At 33.9% G+C, this 22,683-nt stretch overlaps 1 protein-coding gene across 3 annotated transcripts in view; it reads right to left on the reverse strand.

Moving 5' to 3' along the window:
- NAALADL2 (N-acetylated alpha-linked acidic dipeptidase like 2) overlaps positions 1-22,683 on the reverse strand; it is a 1,303,052-nt gene that overhangs the window by 481,656 nt on the left and 798,713 nt on the right. For all 3 annotated transcript variants that reach the window (XM_034662698.1, XM_034662699.1, XM_034662703.1), the window contains one exon: positions 21,674-21,793. In XM_034662698.1, coding sequence (XP_034518589.1) covers positions 21,674-21,793 — 120 coding nt within the window. The remainder of the gene's footprint in view (positions 1-21,673; positions 21,794-22,683) is intronic.

Raw genomic sequence — 22,683 nt, forward strand, 5'->3', positions numbered from 1 at the left:
TCTGATATATTAACCAGATACATTCATTAAATTATTCACTTATTCAACACACAATTTTTTGAGACACAACTAGCATGTATGAAAGACGGCATGGTGTTAAAAGCTGATGATACGGTAGCAGAGAAAAACCAACATCTTTTCCTTTATGAATTTATTATCTAGTAGGGAGGTCACATACTAAATTATATTACACAGACACATCAAATTATGAAAGTGATATTTGTTAAGAAAGAAAGGGGGTGTTTATGATTTACTAACACATTCTTTAGAATTAGGGAAGTATTATCTAAGGAAGTAATATTATATTATATATATGTGTGTGTAAGAAAAAGGGTAGGGGGAGGAAGACTCAGGTAGAATAAACTAAAATAAATAAATGGCCTGAGATAGGAGGGCACATGGTATATTTTAGAAGGTAAAAAAAGATGACAAGTAAAAAAAATGAGGTTGTAAAAAATGAGTTAGGCAAATGCCAGATTATTAAGGGATTTGTAAGTAATACTAAACATTTTGGGCTCTATGTCAGTGGAGAATGTCTTTATGTTATTGAGAACCACTGAAGAGTTGTAAGCATGTATTGATATGATCAAGTTTGTGCAAGAAAAAGATCACTTTAACTGTTAAATGAAGGATAGACTGAAAAGAATGAAGATTGAATTAAGATACTTGTATATCTGGAAATATGGTCATTTTACTAAATTAACATATTACTTCCATTTCTTCAAATCTCTCCTATATTGGTTTGTAAATCCATGGCCTTGCTACAAACGTAAGGTTTTCAGAAAAGTTAGAATAAATTAGGAATTGTGTCTTGATGATCAGCTCAAAATACAACTTATCTGTATCAAATATTTTAGTCAAAATATGGATACTTGACACAGCAGAGTTAAAGTCCTATTTGATAAAATCAAACACAAATTTCAGTTTGTAGTACAATACATGATGACTATATTAAAATACGGGCATCAGTGGTTTTATACCCTAGGGTCTTTGATATTGGGAGGGTTATTTTGGACAGTTACTAATGTTTTTTGCTAAGTTGCCCTAAGAATGTGAACAACATCTGTTGATTAAAATTAGGCCCAGCCAACAGTAGTCAGCATACCATAATGTCTCTGGAATGGAGAATGGGGTGGGAAGGTGAAGTGAGCTGGTAAATAAGAGGATTAGTCAAATTCGTTGGGTTGCACTATTGAGGTTGGAAGATGAAAGAAGTGCGTTTTGTGTTAATGAAAACTGAACTTCCTCGTTACTCTGTATGGTTTCATTGTTAGTGTTCTATTTTTAGCTATCCCAATTATAAAAGCTCTATTTGAATTTTTTCACATCTGCTTGGTCATTTGTACATGATTTGCCTAAACTGCTTTCTCGTCAAAAGCTGTTGAAAGCTTTGGGATTCAAGAATACATTTGCAAAGGGATCCCCCACCACGCCCCACCCCATTCAAGCTTCTGCTCAGCAGGGAGTCTGCTTAAAGACTTAAAAGATTCTCTCCTCTGCCTCCATCTGCTAGCACTCTCTCTCTCTCTCTCTCAAATAAATAAATAAAATCTTAAAAAAAAAAGTTCTTGGGATGACTGGGTGGTCAGACAGTTAAGTGTCTGCCTTTAGCTCAGGTCATGATCCTGGGATGAGTCCCTGGTCAGCAGGGAGTCTGGTTTTTTCCTCTCCTGCTGCCTGCAGCTCCCCTTGCTTGTACTCTCTCTGTGTCAAATAAATAAAATCTTAAAAAAAAAAATTCTTTATGTTAAATCTGGATTTTGTTTTGTTTTGTTTTCCTTATGTTTACTCACCTTACAGAAATTTAATTATCACTAATATTTATAGTATAGTATAACTTCTATTAAATTATGAAGCAATTTTTTCACATAGATGCATTTTTATTAAAATTCATTATTTATGACTTAAAAATAACATTAAAATGATGTATCATGTAAGTGTCACTAACTTGGGGTGGATAACAAAGGTGCAGCGATGAATTCTAGAAAAAAAAAAGATCTTTGGAGTTTTGTTATCATTATTACATCCCTAGAATCTTTATTTATAATTACTATCTTTTAATAAGAATAACTAAAAAAAGTACTCATATTTTGTTGAAAGCCTAGGCATAGTACTTAGTATTTGATCTTCATATTTTAGGGTTAAAATATGTCATAATTTTACATTGGTTAAATTTTTAGGTCTTACTAATACACATAAAGATGCCATATGGGTAGAATTGCATATAAGACAAGTGTCTTCAAGACACTTGACTTCCATCTAGTTAAAATTTCTTGTAATACATGGATTTTGTTAGAAGGAGACATTATACTGCTATCGGACAGAAAGTGGATTTAAAATCCTCATTTTTTAAAAAGATTTTATTTATTTATTTGACAGAGAGAGAGACAGCCAGCAAGAGAGGGAACACAAGCAGGGGGAGTGGGAGAGGAAGAAGCAGGATCCCAGCAGAGCAGAGAGCCTGATGAGGGGCTCGATCCCAGGACTCTGGGATCACGCCCTGAGCCAAAGGCAGACGCTTAACAACTGAGCCACCCAGGCGCCCCTAAAATCCTCATTTTTATGTTGTAAATGCTGCCCCATAAGATGTAAAGGGTGTGAATGGCATAACTGTACGCTGTGGTCCCTGATAAAGGAACTCCACACTTATGTATAAATGGAAAGGTTACGTGAAATTTTAGTTCTCTGGAAATACACAAGAAAAAAACATTTTTGGGAATCTTCAGATCTTTCTGAAAACATTAAGAAAGTAAACTACTTCTATATGAATACAGTATATTCTTTATCAAGCTATTTGCATGAGTATTCTCAGATATTACCTCAGTTTTCTCCTTGTACATCTTCCATCAGTAAACATCCCTTTACACATAATGAAATTGGAATACGGCCTTTGATTTTCACATTTTATTTCTACCACCTCTGCACTTCACCTGTTTTCTATTACCAGGAAAATTTCCCCAGTGCTAACATATCTTTACTGCCACCATTTCAAAATGTGGAGGTAAACTTAGTCAGTGAAAAGTACATGAGCCTGGGGAGCTGTTTGGAGAATAAAGTGAAATAAGGGTCACAAATAGAGGTGTTTCATGTTATAGTTCTTAAGATTTCCTGAGGGCTTATTTCTTAGACTCATCACTCTGACACATTTTTCCCATATAAGTGAATATTGTTTTGTTTTGTTTTGTTCTTTTTTTTGTGAATCAACTTCAAGAGCAGGGAAAGAATAGTTATGTACAATGGAATAAAATATAACTCTAAATATGTGAAAATTATGGGTCCAGTTTACCTATCCTAACTTGGGAATACTCCTGAAGTTAGTTCCCTTTCACTTGACTTAGTGAATACTTTGTGGCAAGTATAATTTAAATTTTACAGATGAATAGATGAATTTGTAGGTGAAGTGATTCTCTTAATGTCATAGTTAGAGCCAAGATTTAAACCCCAAAATGTTTGCTTCAGAGCCCTTGCCATTAAGTGCTAAGCTCTCCTGCCTTATTGGTTAATTTTGTGGTGCTATTTCCAAGTGAAAACAAAACAAAGGAGTTCACATAGCTCATAGCTCACTAATATTCTGAAATTCGACCACGTAACCTCTCTTAATAGAATAGCATTTAAAGTTTGAAATTCAAAATACTGTCCATGTACTATATTTTACTTTCTTTTATTGTACTATTATGCTATTTCGAGTATTTGGGGAAACATTTCTATTTCTATTTAACAACTGTATTAATCTACAGTCAGTTTATCTAAAATATTTAAATAATTCAAAGAAATGCCTATTATTTAAGAGACTTTGAATTTGTTGAGAATATAATAGCGATACATGTTCATTATAAATTCCTTAATAACAGAAATATATACAGAAGAAAATAATTTTAAAAAATCTGTATTTCCATCACAGATGTATATTCAAAACAAAATGCAATGGAAATAACAATCCTTTATCCCCCACCCCTCAAACGCAGAAGATTCATTTGAAATTCTCTTACATTAGGGGTAAAAGGAGAATAAACGGTCTCCTTGTGATCTATGCAAAAACGGTTTGACCTATGCAAGTTTCTTAATCTCTTTGTATATAATTTAAAATTAAGAATTTCTTATAGATAATCTTGTTTTTTCTTATAGATAATCTTCAGCGATAATGTTTCCTAAGGAAATTTCATTTCCTAAAGGAATGAAAAATATAAGATTCTAATAGGGATGGTAATGTAGTATAACAACTGAAAATCCTTGACACTGGTTTGGAATAAGAAATTTATGTTATAATAGAATTCTTTAAAATAAAATACTTAAAGGAAGATGAATTACCTTGGTTACCTACAAATATTTGTAAGTATATTTGTATATACAAAGTATATACAAAGTATATACAAATATACTTACAAATATGCAACCAGATTAAAATTTGGTAAATAAAGAAGATGAATTTTTCATGTCTATAGACTTATATGTGGAATAAAATTTAAGAACATAAACAACACAAATAAATAAATGCAGCATTCTATCAGACACTTGTGTTGCAGTTTATAGTAAGTATTTTTGTTCACATGGACCTATAAGTAAATTGTAAACAACATGAAGCCTAAATTTTTACAATTAAAATTAAAAGTACATTAAAATCATTATGGGAATCTGGTATCAAATTACATAAACCATGATTTTAAATAGACTAAATGTGTAGAGGTAGACCTATGAAAAATGGATACTCCATAGATGAAATATAAAATATAAATAAATACTGTTCCTTTTCTTACCTAATCTATAATTTATCTGCATGGTATACTTATAAGTTATTGCTATGTTACCATGGCTATATTTGTTTTTCTCACACTTTATTAAACTATAGTTCCCCCCTCATATAAAAGAATATATTTGAAAGTAAAATACCAATGCTTTATCTTGTATCAGATAAATAACCCAAAAGGACTGAATAATTTATAACGTCTGGTTTCTATGGATTTAGAATTACAGACGGAACTATCCCATTTGATAGGAGAAACAGGATGCATATTGTATGATTTTTCACTCTCCCCAGATATATTTTCTACATTGGAAAAGTAATACTTTAAACTGTTTTGTGGGATAGAGAGGGCAGTACCAGGGATGACATATTATCACAGAAGTAAGCCTCTCAACCCTCAATATTTATCTGATGTCAAATGCAGCAGGTTCAATGCATCATACATTTATGTGATCAAGTAAATTGCTAGAAGCAAATTTGACATTAAGATGATAAACATGGCTATTAACAGAAATCAGGGTCTACGGTAATCAGATCCAATAAGCTAATTAATCTTAGCTCTGTCACAAAGATTCCTTGAGACTGGAATGATAACATAAAGCATTAGCAGCACATTTCAAGCAATTTGGCCTTCCATCTTCTATGTGGTAAACATGGGCTGGACAGGGCCATGGTGACTGAGATTAAATGCTTTTCTTTTTAGAGTCTATTCTGGGAATCTGTATAGGAATGCATTATTAGGCTAGTCCCTTTCAGATAGTCAGAATGATAAAATTATCAGAGTAACTGTTATCATAAGTAAGATCATTTTTTTAAAGTTATAAATGACTTTAAGCAGAAAAAATAAAGAAACAAATCAACAAATTTAACTGGCTAAATTAATGCTTGAATAGAGGTGTTCTTTCCACACTAACCAACATAGTCCAGATACGAATTTTATAGCCCGAGATGCATAGACACTGGTCAGCTTCATAAAGGAAAATAGTCCATCTACCTACACAACCCTCTTTTTATACTAAAGATTAATACTTTACATAATTTGATTGAAAATATGATAAGTACATTTCCTTAGCAAAACATCAAAAAACAGTCCTTTGATGTTTTTAAAAAAACGGCACATGTTAAACCGATGCATTCCTGGAACAGACTTTTACAAAGTACAGAATTCGCCATAAGTTGAGTAAAAAGAGTCCAACACCTTATCTTCTACTAGAATGAATTAAATGATTTTATAAATGCTGAGGCGTTTGCTTTCAGAAGAGGCAGATTTTTTGGTGTCTTAGATCACAACCATTGTGTGGTCACATTCTGGGCCTTCTTACTTTTGCTTGAAAGTTTTCTAAGCAGGGGCTACAGTAAAGAAAGGCAGGTCTCTAGTATGCAACATATGCTAAACAACTCCATACCTTGCAGTGAACTGTCAAAGGTTATAATAAATAAATATACATACATACTTCTCAAGAAATGCTATATAAAACATTAGATATTCTAGATATTCTAGAAGCAGTCTGGGGCAACCATCTTTGAAAGCCTTTTCTAGTATTTAGTCAGCTTTATTTTATAAAAGTATTTATGTATAGCCTAAATATATTTTGCTACAATTTAAGATCATGTTTTATAGCTTTAGCCTTTACAAAGATTGGAATAGCTCCTAATTTTATGACACATGAAACTCCTTCATGGGTTTGAAAACTTTTTTTTTTTAAGATTTTATTTATTTATTTGACAGAGTATAGAGAGAGAGCACAAGTACGCAGAGTGAGAGGGAGAATCAGGCTCTCTGCTGAGCAGGGACCCTACTGCGGGGCTTGATCCCAGGACCCTGGGATCATGACCTGAGCCAAAGGCGGCCACTCAACCGACTGAGCCACCTCGGCATCCCTGAAAACATTTTTTTTTTTTAACTTTCTCTTCAGCCTTCTTTTCTTCAGATTAAATAATTCCCAATTAAATAATTTATCACATTTACTGATCCACCAATCATTTTGAATCCATTCCTCAATTTCTTCTATCCATTTTAAAAGAGAGCAAATCAAACTGAACCTGATACTCTACTAATTAACAACGCTTGGGGCAGAATATTTTTCTACTTTTGCATATCTTTCTCTTACTAAGATGAACCAAGGTTTTTTGTTGTTGTTGTTTTTATTGTTATTTTCCTGATATCTTCTGGTCTGTCTGCTGTTCTGGGCCACACTATTCATGTTCCCCTGCAACTGTTAAATATCTCTGCAATTCTGTGACATCAAAGCAGAAAGAGAATATAATTACATAGGATCCTCATCAGAAAAAAACAAACAAAAACAAAAAAAAATGTGTGCCTACTTATTAAGATCTACTTAACTCAGATATGTATTTTTAAAATGTGTTTTAATAAAACAAAACAAACAATAAGTCACTGATCCTCCCTCCAAAAATATTTCTTATAGGCCTAGTTAGTGTAATAAAATAATCCTGTGATTTTGAACTCATTAGTTAGAAACTACTCCTTTCTGTGAGGATTTTGTTAACAGCCAACAAAAATCAGTACAATACTGGAAGATGTTCACAGCAGCCCAGCAGGACCTTCTCCCTTTTCCATTAAACATTCCATGCTCATCCATCAAGTCATTACAATATTCCACAATCTGTCAACCTTTGCCAGGCTATCACATACAAGCACACACCCTAAAACGATCCTTATGAAAAATTCATAAACATTTTCAGGTTACAAATTCTTCTCATTCAAGATAAGAGTTAATGGCAACAGTTTCCCGAAGAAGTTAATGAGAACTCTTTTCTAATAATAAACGAGCTCAGATATGCAAGTGCCTTATGATTTCACCAGGCACTCTGGTTGGGAATAAATTCAACACCAATTCACGTTCAGTTTTCTTTTGTTTAGGTGCCTTAAGGCTATGTCTTCCCAGCTGTCAGTAATCTGATAAAAATATCAAAATTCAGTCAATGTGGATGAAGAGTGATTTAACTGTAATGACCGTATCCAACCCACTAGCTGATTTTTACCATACTTTGCAGGGAGAATATCAAGTGATATTTTTTACCTCTTAAATCAGGTCAGATTTGTGACAGCTAAGTTTATAAGTCTGAATCATCCGATTAATGTGTCTGATTGGCAGAGGGCAGAAGCTGAAAGACTCCCCATAAATGGGAAATCTTGTCCAAATGGAAAACATGTCTGTAATCACTCAATCTGTTCTCATTGGAGGTGGGAGAAGCTAAATTAATGGTAGAATATAGGCATTTTCAGGCACCTGTTGAGAATCCTGGTTCAGTCCACCCTCACACCCCCAACATTTTATTTTGAAAATTTTAAAGATTTCAACGGATATGGAAATATAGCAGGAATTAATAGTCACATACTAATCACCTGACTTCTCCAGATGTTAATTATTTCCCCCACATTTGCCTTATCTTTCCTATCTTTCTTGTTCTGAACCATTGACAATCAATCTAAAAACACCTTTTCTTAAAAGATTTATTATTTTAGAGAGAGAGAGAGAGCATGAGTGGGACGGGCGGAGGGAGAGGGAGAATCTCAAGCCAACTCTGCCCTGAGCGCGGAACCCTGCAGAGGGCTGAATCTCATGACCCCAAGAACACCATCTGAGCCAAAACCAGGATCGAAACCTCAACCGACTGCACCACCCAGGCACCCCTAAAAACATATTTTTTAGTTGTAAAGAACCATGATTGAAGCCACAGGGGTGCTAATGTCTGAAAGAAGCATCTTAAAGTAAAGGTTCTTTCATTAATTCAGATAAATTAATAAGCTGTGGGGATCAGAGGCACACAAGGTTTGGAGTAATAGCCCTAGCTTTCTTGGCTAATATTAGGCATGACATTAAGCAAACCATTCAAACTTTCAGAGACTTAGTTACTATAGAGGAGGGACCATTCCCACACATCACAGTGATTTTGTAAGGATTATGAGTGTTTACATAAGATAATGTATTTGAAAATTACAGTTACACAGGATATCACTCAGATAACTGTACTTTTAAAAATCTCTGGTTAAAATAAGAACTGTTCCTTTATCATGGCTCCAACACAACAATAATAATGGACATTTATGAAGCATTTACTAAAGGCCAGGTGATGTAACGACAACACTCGTCTACTGACTTTACAAGGAAGAAAATCAAGTCTTAAAGAGGTTTAAGGCTTGAAGACTGACTCATAGTAATTAAGCGGTAGAACTGGGACTCAAACCCGTATAATTGATCAGTTCTACACTTTGGCCATGGGAAATGAGGTAGGAAATTTATTATAAATAGCAAACAAACAACTGATACAAAGACCCTTGAGGTCAAAATGGTGAAGAATCCAAATCTGTCTTTAGCCACCTCTTCCACACCTACCCCCTCAACCTATGCTTTTCCCTATCCTAAGGATATGAAATTAGTGTTAAACTGATACCAATTACCTTTCAATAAAATCTTTATAAATTATATTATGTACAGTGACATCTTAACAAATTGCCCATTAAGTGTATCAAGTAGTAACTTGTAATTTCTAGCATTTAACTGATATAATTTGGGCTAAAGAGACCTTCCCAAAACCTCTCAAATTACGTGAATACGGTCTCATACTCTGTCCATTTGTAAAGTGCTATCTGCTTACATGTGTTTCCTAGTTTTAGGGCAAAGAGCTTTAAAATTGTACTTTCTAACCCATCAGAATTTTAAACAACCTCAAATTACTTGTACAACAAAATTCTTCCCTGGCTTACCAGTTGCCTGACTATATGTGACTTTATTATTTTTTAAAATTTTATTTATTCATTTTAGAGAGAAAAAGTGAGCACGAGTGAGGGGAGCTGCAGAGGGACAGGGAGAAGCAGACTCCCCGTTAAGCAAGAAGCCTGACACAGGACTCGATCCCAGGACCCTGGGATCATGACCTGAGCCGAAGGCAGATGCTTAACCGACTGAGCCACCCAGTCTCCTCTGTGTGACCTTATTTTAAAAATATATTGTCTTTGCCTGTTTTGTGATTAAAACACACAAATGTTAAAGCTCAGCGAAATAAAAGAAACAAAATCTACATATTTAGTAAGTCATACTAGGAATTTTGTAAAAACCCAAAGAAACTATTTGTATATGTTGTACCAATCACCACATAAAAATACCATTTGTAGCCATGTTTCACTTCATTATTTCTAGGACAGGTTACTCTGCTATTTTGTCCAGTCCTCTTTGATTCCAATTTAGCATAAAATGCTTTGTCATTTAGCTTTGCTGTCTAAGAAGAACAGACAATAAAGAATCCAGAATACTCAGACAATTTTGAAAATTTTAGAAATTAAATTATTTTTTAATGATTCCCTCATTAAATTTTCTGATCCAATCAGACTCACATCCTGTAGCTACCCTTCTCTTTGGTTTACTTCAAAATAGGCTGTTGTACATCAAAACATGTTGAAACAATGACTATAAATATTAAAACATATATATCAGGACACATAGTAACACAGGAAGCCAAAGTGGGCTGACTTACTTCATTTTGTTTACTATTCTAAGTTAAAAACAAAAATTTAATACAGGTACATGTATGAAAAGGTTTCGATAATTTCCTACAGAGTCACAGAAAGCTCAGTAATGAAGGATATGAAATAGAACAATGCTTGTGTATCTGTCATACAATAGTAACTTGGGAGGAAAGCCAATTCTGTTTTAATCTACTAAATATTACAAATTTTATTTTTTTACCAGTTCTTCTCTTAAGGAATCCTCGGTGTTGTAAAATTTATAAAACTGAAAATAAGAGTTTGATACTACCCAAAATACAAGGTGAAGAAAAGTGTTACCATTGTCCTTTTCTTAACAGAATGGAAATTAAATTTTAGATTATATCACAGATGTTTCAATATCATAATGCCATCACCAAGTTGTACTCCATCCAATTATAGATACATCAGTATTTAAAGACAAAGAAATTGTGCTAGAACAGTCATTAATTTGGGTATTGGAACAATGTCAGATAAGTATAGCAAGTTACAACCGTAAGGGTTTCTTTCTCTTGCATTTCATTTGATGACTCATTTTATATATGATGGAATGTATCCTAAAATTGCTTGAAAACTTCTTAGTGTGAGAATTATAAAAGAAGTTTGATGTGGATAATTTATCCACTTAAAAAAACAAGACTGCTCTTTACTGACAAGGAGGGATAGCACCAACCTAATAGATTTGGATAAAAACAAAAAGAAAACCATAACTGAAAATTTAGGAATAAACATGATCTTTTGGAAGAATCCGTTTGATAGCTCTTCCTTGATGATGAATACTAGTCCAAATTGAAGTCTGCTATTCTAGTACATATATTCTCGGATTATAGAGACTTTAATTTTTCTAATTTTCCAACACAGACTTAATTTAAAATGCAGAATTATTCTAAAATGATTGGAACTATTAGTGTTGTAAGAGCTTTAAGATGTAGTTGGAAGGCTATAATATTCAAATAATGTACTTATTATTAATTTAAGAAAATTTATAAGAAATTTATTGTGCTAAATAAGATTCCTAGGTGTAATCTAAAATTCAATAAAAGAGAAAATATACCAAAAAATTACATAAAGATTGAATAAAATTTGGAAATGCAAATCTGGTAAATAAAAGTAACTTTCATTTTACCTGTAATAGGCTTTTTTCAAACTGCACATTATTAAAACCACAGAAGCTTTATTTTTAACTATAATATATATTGGGCTATAAAACCTTCCCAATAGTTTTTGCATAAACACACTAAATATATATTTTCAGTTAAAAAGCAATTTAATGAATATTTATGAGAATAATAAATTAACTTATATGTTAATAATTACGTACTAAAATAATAATTTATTCATTACATATTATTTTCAAAGTTCAAGTGAGAATATTTTAAGTTTGTATAGCTAGGTTAAGGTTTTATAACTTATTAAAGGTTAATTTGTGATAAAAACAGGAAGTCTATTGAATTCAAAACCAGCTACAATACATTGTGTGACTATAATTTTATTACATAAATTTTAGGGAGAGGTTTTGGGGATTTTTTGCCAAACAAATATTCATTTTTTTCAATATTTCTTTCCAGAAGTAATTTAGCTGTCTCCACATATTTTATAGCAACAGTAAATGAGTAAAATCCAAGCTGCTGACTAGGATTCTTTAGCAATGTGTTCCTCAGCAAGATAATAATTAATTTATTTTTATTAAAAGACAGAGAGAGAGAGCTCAGTGCCAAATAGATAGCAAATAATAATTAGACATCAGATGGCTTTTTTAAAGCTTTGTTTTTTATAGAGCCAAGGATATATTTACTTTTTAATTTTCCAATTTTGTTAACCTCCTGTATGAAATTTCAGAAATGAAAGGAACTATGCAAAAATCTCTAAACTTAGTTTTAGGATATTCTAAATTCAAATACGTAAGAAAATCTTCAACATCATAATGATTCCTGAAATCATCTAAACCCTCTACTGAAGTACTGAGCCCTACCTAGAACACACAAGGCAGGGGTCATATGATGTAATGAATAGGATCTTAGATTTTGATTACACAGAAGAGTGGCCATTAAGGAAATGAAATGCAAATAGAAAATGCAGTCACTGGTAAAACATTTTGGTGTGATTAAATAAAATATTGGCTTATTTTCAGTTAAAGCTTAGTATGTTCTAGACATTGTGTTGAACACTTATATGTACTATTTCAATTAATTTCTAAAATAACCTTATGATTCAGGCAATTTCATTATGTTTTTGGAGCCATACATGATACCTTCACTTTCACAACAAATTTAAAATGTGTAGCTGTTTATAGTACTATACTGTAAATATAATTTTAATTACCAAAATATTATTTTCATAATATTACACAGTTCCATCACCTCAAAAAAGTTTGTGCATAAAAATAAACACTGAAGAATGTAAAAATTGAAAGTAGGCACTATCTTGTTAGGTCATTGTTTATATTCATCCTTAATCAATTTATATTTATTTTTAACATTCTTTTCTCCATTAATTTGTATCTGTCTTACTCTGTCAAAAAAAAAAAACTAAAGAGACAAGTTTAATTTTTTCTTTTGAGATTCAAATTATGCTACATGACATCTACATAATTCTTATTGTTAAATCGTGCAAAAGTGCAATCTTGAGAGATAATATTTCTATAATTGATTTATCTAATAAGTATATTATTCTGCAAGTTTGAGAGAACTGCCTTTTCCTCATTATTAAATTCATGTCCCTTACCATTAGATTCTCAGTTTTCAAGGGCTTAATATTTACCAAGAGTTATGCTTGCTGGGGCGCCTGGGTGGCTCAGTCAGTTAAGCACCTGCCTTGGGCTTGGGTCATGATCCCAGGGTCCTGGGATAGAGCTCCCATGGGTCTCCCTGCTCAGTGGGGAGCCTGCTTCTCCTCCTCCCTCTTCCCATCCCGACTTGTGCTCTCTCTCTCTCTCTCAAATAAATAAAATATTTTAAAAAAAGAGTTATGCTTGCATTCTCAAATGTAATGCTCACACAACCTTAAGAGTTGATATTATTTTTATTACCACTGTAGAGAATGTAATTTAAAAAAAGAGAGAGAGCGAGAAAAAAAAACAAAACCTCTAAGAATTCAGAGGTATAATTCCCAAAAGTTAAAATATGTCTAAAGCTTACTCTTTCAGATTTTAGAGTAATATGTAAAACATATTTCTGAAACATGTGTGACTTCAGGGAATGAACCAGAAAAAAAATGGTTGTTTTTTCCTTCCTTCTTCCCTCCCTCCATCCTTGTCTGTCTCTGGCTTCCATCTCTCCCTTTCTTGATTTCTTGCTTTTCTTACTTTATACTGTAACACTTAGTTTGGAGCAACAACATGCTTTGTGACTTTTCTTGTGGTGCCAAACTCGTGTGACTCCATGGAGATTACTTCTGGTGACCATATTATGACATATATGCAAAAATCATCTCTTTGAATACATGATGTCACTTGTTTTGATTTTATAATATTGAGATAGTAAATCTAATTAAATTTTATTATCACATAGGTAAAATACAGACATGACTTCCAAATTATGGGATTCATTCACTATAGACTTCGAAGATTTGTAGACATACCTTCATTTGGTTTTAAGTCACAAAAAAATACTTCAATATTAGGACTAGGATCTGAAGCATTCAATCAGTTATTCTTATCCTAAACTCACTTTCTTAAAGTCTGATGACTAAATGGCAGAAAAATGACACAGTCCAAAGTTTTTTCATTATAACTTATGATTGAAGTTGTATTTCAACAAAAACTACTTAACTTTTGTAGATATGGTAATATTTGGCCTAAATCATTTAGAAAAATAAGTAAAGTCAGTCAGTGGAAAATGGAAAGCATTCTGATTTAAAAAACAACAGCAGATTTAGATTTTAAATACATTAAACCACTGTTTTCTGACTTTGTGTTCTAGTCCTGACCATGTTTTCTGTGATCAACAGAGCAGCTCTGAAGCCTTATAATTACAAAATATGGAGCATTGGTCTTTTGTAATTACTTCTGAGAATTGGGTAGGAAGTACCTCATTAAATCAGTCAGTGAACAAGCATACCCTAAGTATTAAGATAGTGCTTGCTTTTTATTTTTGTAAAATACTTTAAAAAATTGTCTTAAGATAAAAGGAGCAAGTTCGCTTCCATACACAGAACAATATCTAAAAGCACCATAAAACGGTGCTGATTTAAATATTTTTTTCATCTGAAATATTCATAGAATGACACATAAATAGATCCACTAGGATCATCCACACCAGAGCAAACTATAATGCACTACAACTTTCAATAAAAATGGGGGTTTTCGGGGCGCCTGGGTGGTGGGTGCTGCAGCGGTTAAGCGTCTGCCTTCAGCTCAGGGCATGATCCAGGCGTTAAGGGATCGAGCCCCACATCAGGCTCCTCCCCTGGGAGCCTGCTTCTTCCTCTCCCACTCCCCCTGCTTGTGTTCCCTCTCTCCCTGGCTGTCTCTATCTCTGTCGAATAAATAAATAAAATCTTTAAAAAAAAAAAAAAGAGCAGTCAAAGAAAGCTTTANGTTCCCTCTCTCCCTGGCTGTCTCTATCTCTGTCGAATAAATAAATAAAATCTTAAAAAAAAAAAAAAAGAGCAGTCAAAGAAAGCTTTAAAAAACAAAAACAAAAACAAAAAAATTTGGGGTTTTCGGGGCGCCTGGGTGGCTCATGATCCCGGAGTCTCAGGATGGAGTCCTGCATCAGCTCCCTGCTCAAGAGAGGTCTGCTTCTCTCTCTGCTTCTCCCTTTGCCCCTCCCTGCTGCTTGTGTGCTCTCTCTCTGTCTTGCTCTCGCTCTCTCACATAAATAAATAAAATCTTTAAAAAAAGTGTTTTTTTTCTCTTTTTTCCTATCTTTCCAGCTTCACTGGCACCTCACACATGAGAGTACACCAGTGTGCACATGCACACACTACACACACGTAGAACACACCGTGAATAGCTTATCTCTAAAAAATATTGACTCCCTTTTACGCTCGTTGTTGTATTACTGCACTAGGCACTACATATTTTTGATGTTCTTAGCTAAATGCATATTTTGATTTTTGGGGATTAGAAATTAAATTTTAATTTTACCATCTTAAACTTCTACCGCTTAAAGTAAATGCTGTCTGTTATTAACTAGAAGAAAAAATAATTCTTTTGAATGTGGTTATGTGAATTAATGCCATCAGAAAAAAGAAAAGGAGACTGGAATGAATTAAACTATAGTTCAGCAAATCTGAAAAGCATGTAAATGCTTCATGTGAAGTTAGTTTTCAAATATAGTGTTTCTCAGCATTTACTTAACCTAAACTAGAAGATTTCTTATTGATCCAATTGTCCATTTGTTGAGTATTGATTGGAAGATCACAAATACCTATAGATATTTCCTCACTAAATCCCCAATTCAACATTTTAAATTTAATTATTTTGTAAATTAAGTAAATAGTGTGAAGTTTACTTGTCTTTAAATACTACTACTCCTTCCTAATCTGTGGGAAACATTCTATTCAAAAGTATAAACACCTAACAGTTGTTTCCTACTTCTCATTTCCCTCCAGGCTCTTCTAAGAGCCTGTGTAAGAATGCTTTATGAACTCAAGTAGTGGTTGGTTAAGTTACACACTGGCCAAACAATGCACAATTAATATTAAAATATAAATCTTATTGGATGAATAGATAGGAAAATGGTTCAGTTGTAGGAAATTTCAAAATCATTTGGATTCCTGGATCATTAAAATTCTGATTATAAGGATAAAAATGTAAATAAGGAAAATTTAAAAACCAGACATATTTTACTATATTAACAGTGAGTACTAGGAATGTGCTGTCTGTTACTCCTTTTATAAAAAACAACAATAGCATTTGTGAATTTTTATGTGTAATTTCACATGCAAAAAAGGCATAAGTATATGTATTCATCTGTAATTTCACTGCATTCAAATTTAACTTCTGTAGGACATGAGGCTGATGTGTGGTATAGACCTAGACAATGGCCCAGCCTCCACGTTTCAGTAGGATTTATATGATTGCTAGTTGTCATGCAGTATACAGTAATTTTTTTTATTACTGCTTTTGTGAAAAGGGCTCTAAAAAGAAAGCCAAATGCTTTTATTGCATTTATAAAATAAATTTCATACTAGAGTGCTATTCAGCAATTTGGGAATATGTGAGGGTCTTCGGATGGGCTTTCCTAAGTTTCAGATTGTCACAGAGAAATCTAAGTGCATCCATTATGACATATAAAATAATATTCTGTCTTGAAGGTTAAAGAATTAAAGCACTTTCCCATAAAATAACTTGCTAAAATACAAAACTAAAATAAACCTAAAGCCTGTGCTTCTGCTCTTTCCCTATTGGGCATAGAAGCCACCTGTTTCATTCTCTCACTCAGCATTTGGATTGTACCCCTCTTCCTCCCTTTCTTTACTCCANCAATGTCTGGTCTAGACTGAGTATTAAGTACTTAACAAAATTTTAACAAACAGCAGAAGACATTTCCTGCAAGAAAAAAAAAAAAAAAAAAAAAAAAAAGAAGGGGCACCTGTCCCAGGACCCAAGACTAAGTTTCAGATTGTCACAGAGAAATTTAAGTGAATCCATTATGACATAGAAAGTAATATTCTGTCTTTAAAAAGCTTAAAGAAGGAAAACACTCTCCCATAAAATAAACTGCTAAAATACAAAACTAAAATAAACCTTTCCTCTAAGGTTTAAGCTGAAGGGAATTAGCACGAGTTAGATCTGGAGAACTGGCTTGGCTCTCTCCCGCAGTAACAATGTATAAAGGAAGGCATGTGTCTTTTATCATTTCTGCTACACGGTGTAGGGATTTTCTCATCAAACCCTTCATGGAGACCAAATTAACACATAGATGGTATTTACAATAACACTAATGAGATCTCCTCCTTCTTGGCTACATATTATTTTTCTACACATTTTAGGAGATAACTTAATATCACACTTAGGTTCCCTTTTTGCTCTATCTCAGATGCAGAGAATCCCACCCAAATTTATTTCCGAACTCTGAGTTAGTAGCTACCGCACAAGTAAGAAAAGATGAACTTTTCTCTTTACTCATTCAGCTGCACGTTCCCAGTCCAGATGCTTACTGAGAATCATGATTAGCAGTTGTGATACACAAAGAAGTCAATTGGTTCTCTGCCATTTTCAACCCAGCTGTATCACTCTATTACCTCGCTTTCCAGTGTCAGCCCCAGAATGTACTTGATGGACCAGTGAAACATGGTCAGCTGTTACCAGGCTGTACAACCTTATTTAGCCCGTGCTTCTTTTTTCTTCACTATATGAATGTGTATTAATAAACGTATTATGAATGATTCCCCCAAATATCGGGGATAATCCACAGAACACAGAGATGGCTAGAGTGAAATTTCAAAGTTAAAGAAAGGATGCCTTGTCTCCTCCTCCTAGAAGATATACTAAGTTTGTGGAAGGCTCTGTCTGGAGGGGGATTCCACATATATCTCTTTGTTAAGTCTACTCATGGGCCTATAAATAAGATGATTAGGGGAAATGCACCAGGTTCGTAATAATTGTGTCCTATTCTAGGTAAACGACTACTTCATTGCTTTGTAGATATGGCCAAATGGTTTCATAATGTAAATACTCCCTGGAGCAGTCAAATATAAAGAAACGTGCTTTGTTTTAACTCATAATCTACTGGTAAGGATTTTGAGTATTTGGCCTATAAATTCTGTTCACAAAAGTTTTTGAATATCCTATCTAACTTGAATTTTTAGTCATACATAATTTCACCAGTTTATATAATTGGCCCCTCCCACAAACAGCATTTTAGTCACATCTATCACTGGAAGACTGAACAAGCAGAATTCAATACCAGAGACAATGCTGCTCTGTTTCCCATTGTCTGCTCAGAACATACCTAGAGTGCATCCCCAAACACCTAGAAGGAGACTTATGCTGATTATTGATAATTTAAAAGTCCTCTAATCAATCTGAGTCACGTGTCTGAAATAATTAGAATACCGTTGTCTCACATCGTGCCTAAAACTCTACCCTTGATTTAAATTTCATCTTCCTGCCCTCCACCAGCTCCAGTCAGTTATTGAAGGAGTGAACTCTGTTTTCTTTCTTTCCTCATGTGCTAATGATACTTACCTATAAATTGAAGATAATAATGGTCTCTACTTCAATAATATGGTTATTATGAAGATTAATATGATAGTACATAAAAATGCTTAGAAAAGCACCTAGCCCATATTACTAACAATGGGAAAATATAAAGAAGTAGAAATCATCCATAATTCTATTGACCCAATTTATATAATTGGCTCCTAGAAGCTGGAGTAAATAACACTGAGGAGCTGTGAGCCTTTTTGGGTCAAAAAAGGTGCATCAGAACAAGAGGGTTTGGAGGTGTGGGCAGGCAAACCATTTCTTGGCCAGGAGAAATAATCCGCTCCCACGAGTCTAGCCCACGTCAGAGAACTATAGGTTTGACTAGGCCTAAACTCAAGTAGCTTCACAAAAACATGTAATCACGTATACTCTTTTGTTTCACTAGAAAATACACCTAATATAAATTAGTTTTGCTTTTTGGATAGCTTTCAGATCGGTATGAATTTGTGTTACCTCTCTACTACTGGATTCTACCTTTTCAGGAGTCACTATAAACATGAGTGCATTCTCTAGACCACAAGGACTACAGGAAGGGCCAGGCAAGCAGCTACTTTGTGTTTTTTTAAAGAGACAATTATAGACACTGATTCTAGGTCTCTGGAAAATAAGTGTGTGTGTGTGTGTGTGTGTGTGTAACTGTAGAGAGATACAGGTGTTACATAAATATATAAACACATAAATTTTTCTGCTCCAAGCTCTGAAGACACAGGCCAATCCCAACACAGACACTCATTTTCTGCTCATTTATTAGATGCTGAGCAAACCCATCTCTTACTTTCAGGTTTCTCAGGTGAGTCAGGCACCAGTCTACCATGTCCCCCATACTGCAGAGGACACGCATTAAGCCCTCTACATGGTTCCACTGAAGCCCTACTCACAGGCTTACAGTGGAACCTAACATAAATTTCTCCAGGGGTGCCTGGGTGGCTCAGTCAGTTAAGCTCCTGCCTTCGGCTCAGGTCATGATCTCAGGGTCCTGGAATCGAGCCCCCATTGGGCTCCCTGCTCAGCAAGGAGTCTGTTTCTCCCTCTGCCCCTGCTTATGATCTCTTTCTCTTTCTCTCTCTCACCCACTGTCTCTCTCAGATAAATAAGTAAAGTCTTTAAAAAAAATAAATTTCTCCAAAATTTATATTCATAAAATCTTCTCCCTGCCCCTCCTCCAAACCTTTTATATGCCAGATATAAGAGGTTCAACAGCACTCTAACATGTTTTAAATAATTTCCTTTGAAATACTGGTGTTGGGTAGTTCATATTGAAACACACACTCTTATACATATTAGAGCTTCAGTTAAAAATTTCAGTTTGTCACCTTGATTAGCTAGCTAGCTATATCCATCCACCAATCTACTCTAACTACACATACACTTACACATTAAAGACTCAGTTTGTGAGGTGAGACTGCCTGGGTGTAAATCCTGATTGTTTCATTTGACTATCTGGTCATCTTTGAGCCAGTCGCTTATTCAATTCCTGCCTTAGTTACCTCTCCTGTAAATTGAAGATAATAATGTTCCCTGCTCAATAATATGACTATTGTGAAGATTAATATGACAATACATTTTTAAAAAAAAACTTAGAAAACTATTNACTATCTGGTCATCTTTGAGCCAGTCGCTTATTCAATTCCTGCCTTAGTTACCTCTCCTGTAAATTGAAGATGATAATGTTCCCTGCTCAATAATATGACTATTGTGAAGATTAATATGACAATACATTTTTAAAAAAAACTTAGAAAACNAACTATTTATCCTATATTACTAACATGCTATCTTTAGGAAGTAACAATAATACAATCATTATTATGATAAATACTATAAATGTCTACTTTATAACTTGTTTGACTTATGAGGATTTTCACATGCCATTCAATATTCTTCTTTACATGTAATTATATAGCCATACAAATAGTATCATTTTCAATACTAAACTGGACGTATGTATAATTTCTAAAATTTGTCACATCATTGATGATCTTTATGTTTATCATCTATGTTTTTCCCTCTTTACGATATACTGTTGAACTGGAATTACTGGATCAAAATGTGATTAAGTGTTTTAATATATATTGACAAATTACACTGCTAAAAATTAATATCACATTGGTACACATATATATATCTCAAATATAATGTATTTTTAAGACTACCTTAAAATTCTAGCCAATTATCTACTATCAGACATCGATTTAAGTATAAGGGTATCCATGGAAGGTCATGAATAACAGATACAGGATGTTCTCTTATCTCCTTACAGAGTGTGCAAACAGATTTCTGGAAAATTTTTTGGACTTGGGAAGCAAAAACCTTTAAGTGTTGATGAGGAGAAATCCAATATATCTTCAGAACCAGAGAGCTCCAGTGATACTACACTGACCATTCCTTTTTTTTTTTTTTAAGATTTATTTATTTATTTTAGAGAGAGATCGTGTGTGCATGCAAGAGAGAGCAGGGAGGAGGGGAGGAAGGGATAGGGAGTCTTAAGGAGATTCCGTGCTGAGCTGGGAGCTCCACGCGGGGCTCAAACTCACAGCCCTGAGATCAAGACCTGAGCAGAATCCAAGATGCTTAACTGACTGCACCATCCACATGCCCCGACCATTCTTTTTAGAATAGAATAGAAAAAGAAAATGAAGTAAGAATGAGCAGCAGTGGCTGTCCATCGTGGTGGCTCATTATGAGATACTTACATTGAGCTGCTGTAATTATGTAAATGCATCTAGTGGATGAGTGTTAATAAACTTCCATTTAAATAAAATAAATCAAAATTCTGTTTCTCCTCAGCATATTATATTTTAATTAAATTCTTGAGCACAGTCAGTAACTGTGAAGTTATACAGTTGACAAAATCAATCACTAAGGAGTGTAAATCTGCTAGGTACTAGTCTAACACAAAGCACACAGTAATTAGTCAGTTTTGATAAGACAAGTTTCACATACGTCATAAGAAGAGGACACTCTGGTTCTCATTTATCACTCTACATAAGTATTACAGTAAAGAATATGCCAATTTTAACAAGGTCCCACAAACTCCGATTTCTGGCTTAAATTATCTTGTGTCCTAAGTAATAAGTACAAAGATTTTAATTTAAAATGTTCTGTTTTGGAAAAATCATCTTCCTGTGACACTCTCTGACTCTTTGTGCCTCTCTTTCTCCCTCTCTCTAGGTCTCTCTCTCTTTCTCTCCACTCTCAGAGGCATATAAGTCAAAAAAACCCAAAATATTCACCCCACCAGCAACAAACAGACAGCCATTGGACCAACCTTATAAAGTAATGGCAATTTTCCTAATTTCAGGAGTGCAATCTGATTCGTTGTATTTTTCATTTTTTGAATCCTTTTTAAATCATCTGGATTTCCATAACTCACATCAATGAGTTCAGCCTGAAAGAGAAGACAAAAAGAAAAATAGTCTTGCAGGAAGAGGTACAGCAAACTGTCCATTTAGTATGATAAAATCATTCACAATAAATTGAAATATTCAAAAAAGAATTATTGCAACACTTACCCTGACCCAATCACCAAGAAACATGATCTTTCTATTTCTATCAGGGTACAACAATTCTTCAGGTCACTTGAAAAAACGGTTTAGAGTCACAAACTGAGGGTTATTGGAAGGGCGGTGGGTGGGGGGATGGGGTAATTGGGTGATGGGCATTAAGGAGGGCAGTTGATGTAATGAGCACTAGGTCTTATATGCAACTGATGAATCAACAAATTCTACCCGTGAAACTCATAAAACACTATGTTAACTAAATTGAATTTAAATAAAAATTTCGAAAAAAAGTTTAGATTCATTTTTCCTTTGCCCTCTCCCTTCTAAACAAGTTAAAAACCCAATTAATTCCTCTAACAGACAATTGAGTTTGGTATATTATATATTTATGTTTCTGAATTTTGAAACATTTTACAAAATATGATTAATTTCCTTCAAGTTCAACAACAATCATACCATTCCTAGACTTAAAAACAATTCAAAGGCCCTCAATTGTTATCCAAATTAAGTAAAGTGCATTATACAGGGCTGTTCAGGTGGTGCATATATTCGGTGTGAATGACAGCTCCTTGGGTTATGCAGGATACAACCTCTACAACCAACCATACGCACTAGTCTGGCATTCAAGGATTTTAGACCATGAACCCAGGAGACGATTTCTGTCACATTTCCCACTACCCTCCCTACAGTTATCTTATATCCTACATCAAATACTTTTTATTTTTAAAAGTCCCTTTTTATTAATGTTAAAATTTTATGCCTTTCTGGAGATTCCAAA

The sequence above is a fragment of the Ailuropoda melanoleuca genome, chromosome 1 (assembly GCF_002007445.2).
Source record: "Ailuropoda melanoleuca isolate Jingjing chromosome 1, ASM200744v2, whole genome shotgun sequence".
In the NCBI taxonomy this organism is placed as follows: Eukaryota; Metazoa; Chordata; class Mammalia; order Carnivora; family Ursidae; genus Ailuropoda; species Ailuropoda melanoleuca.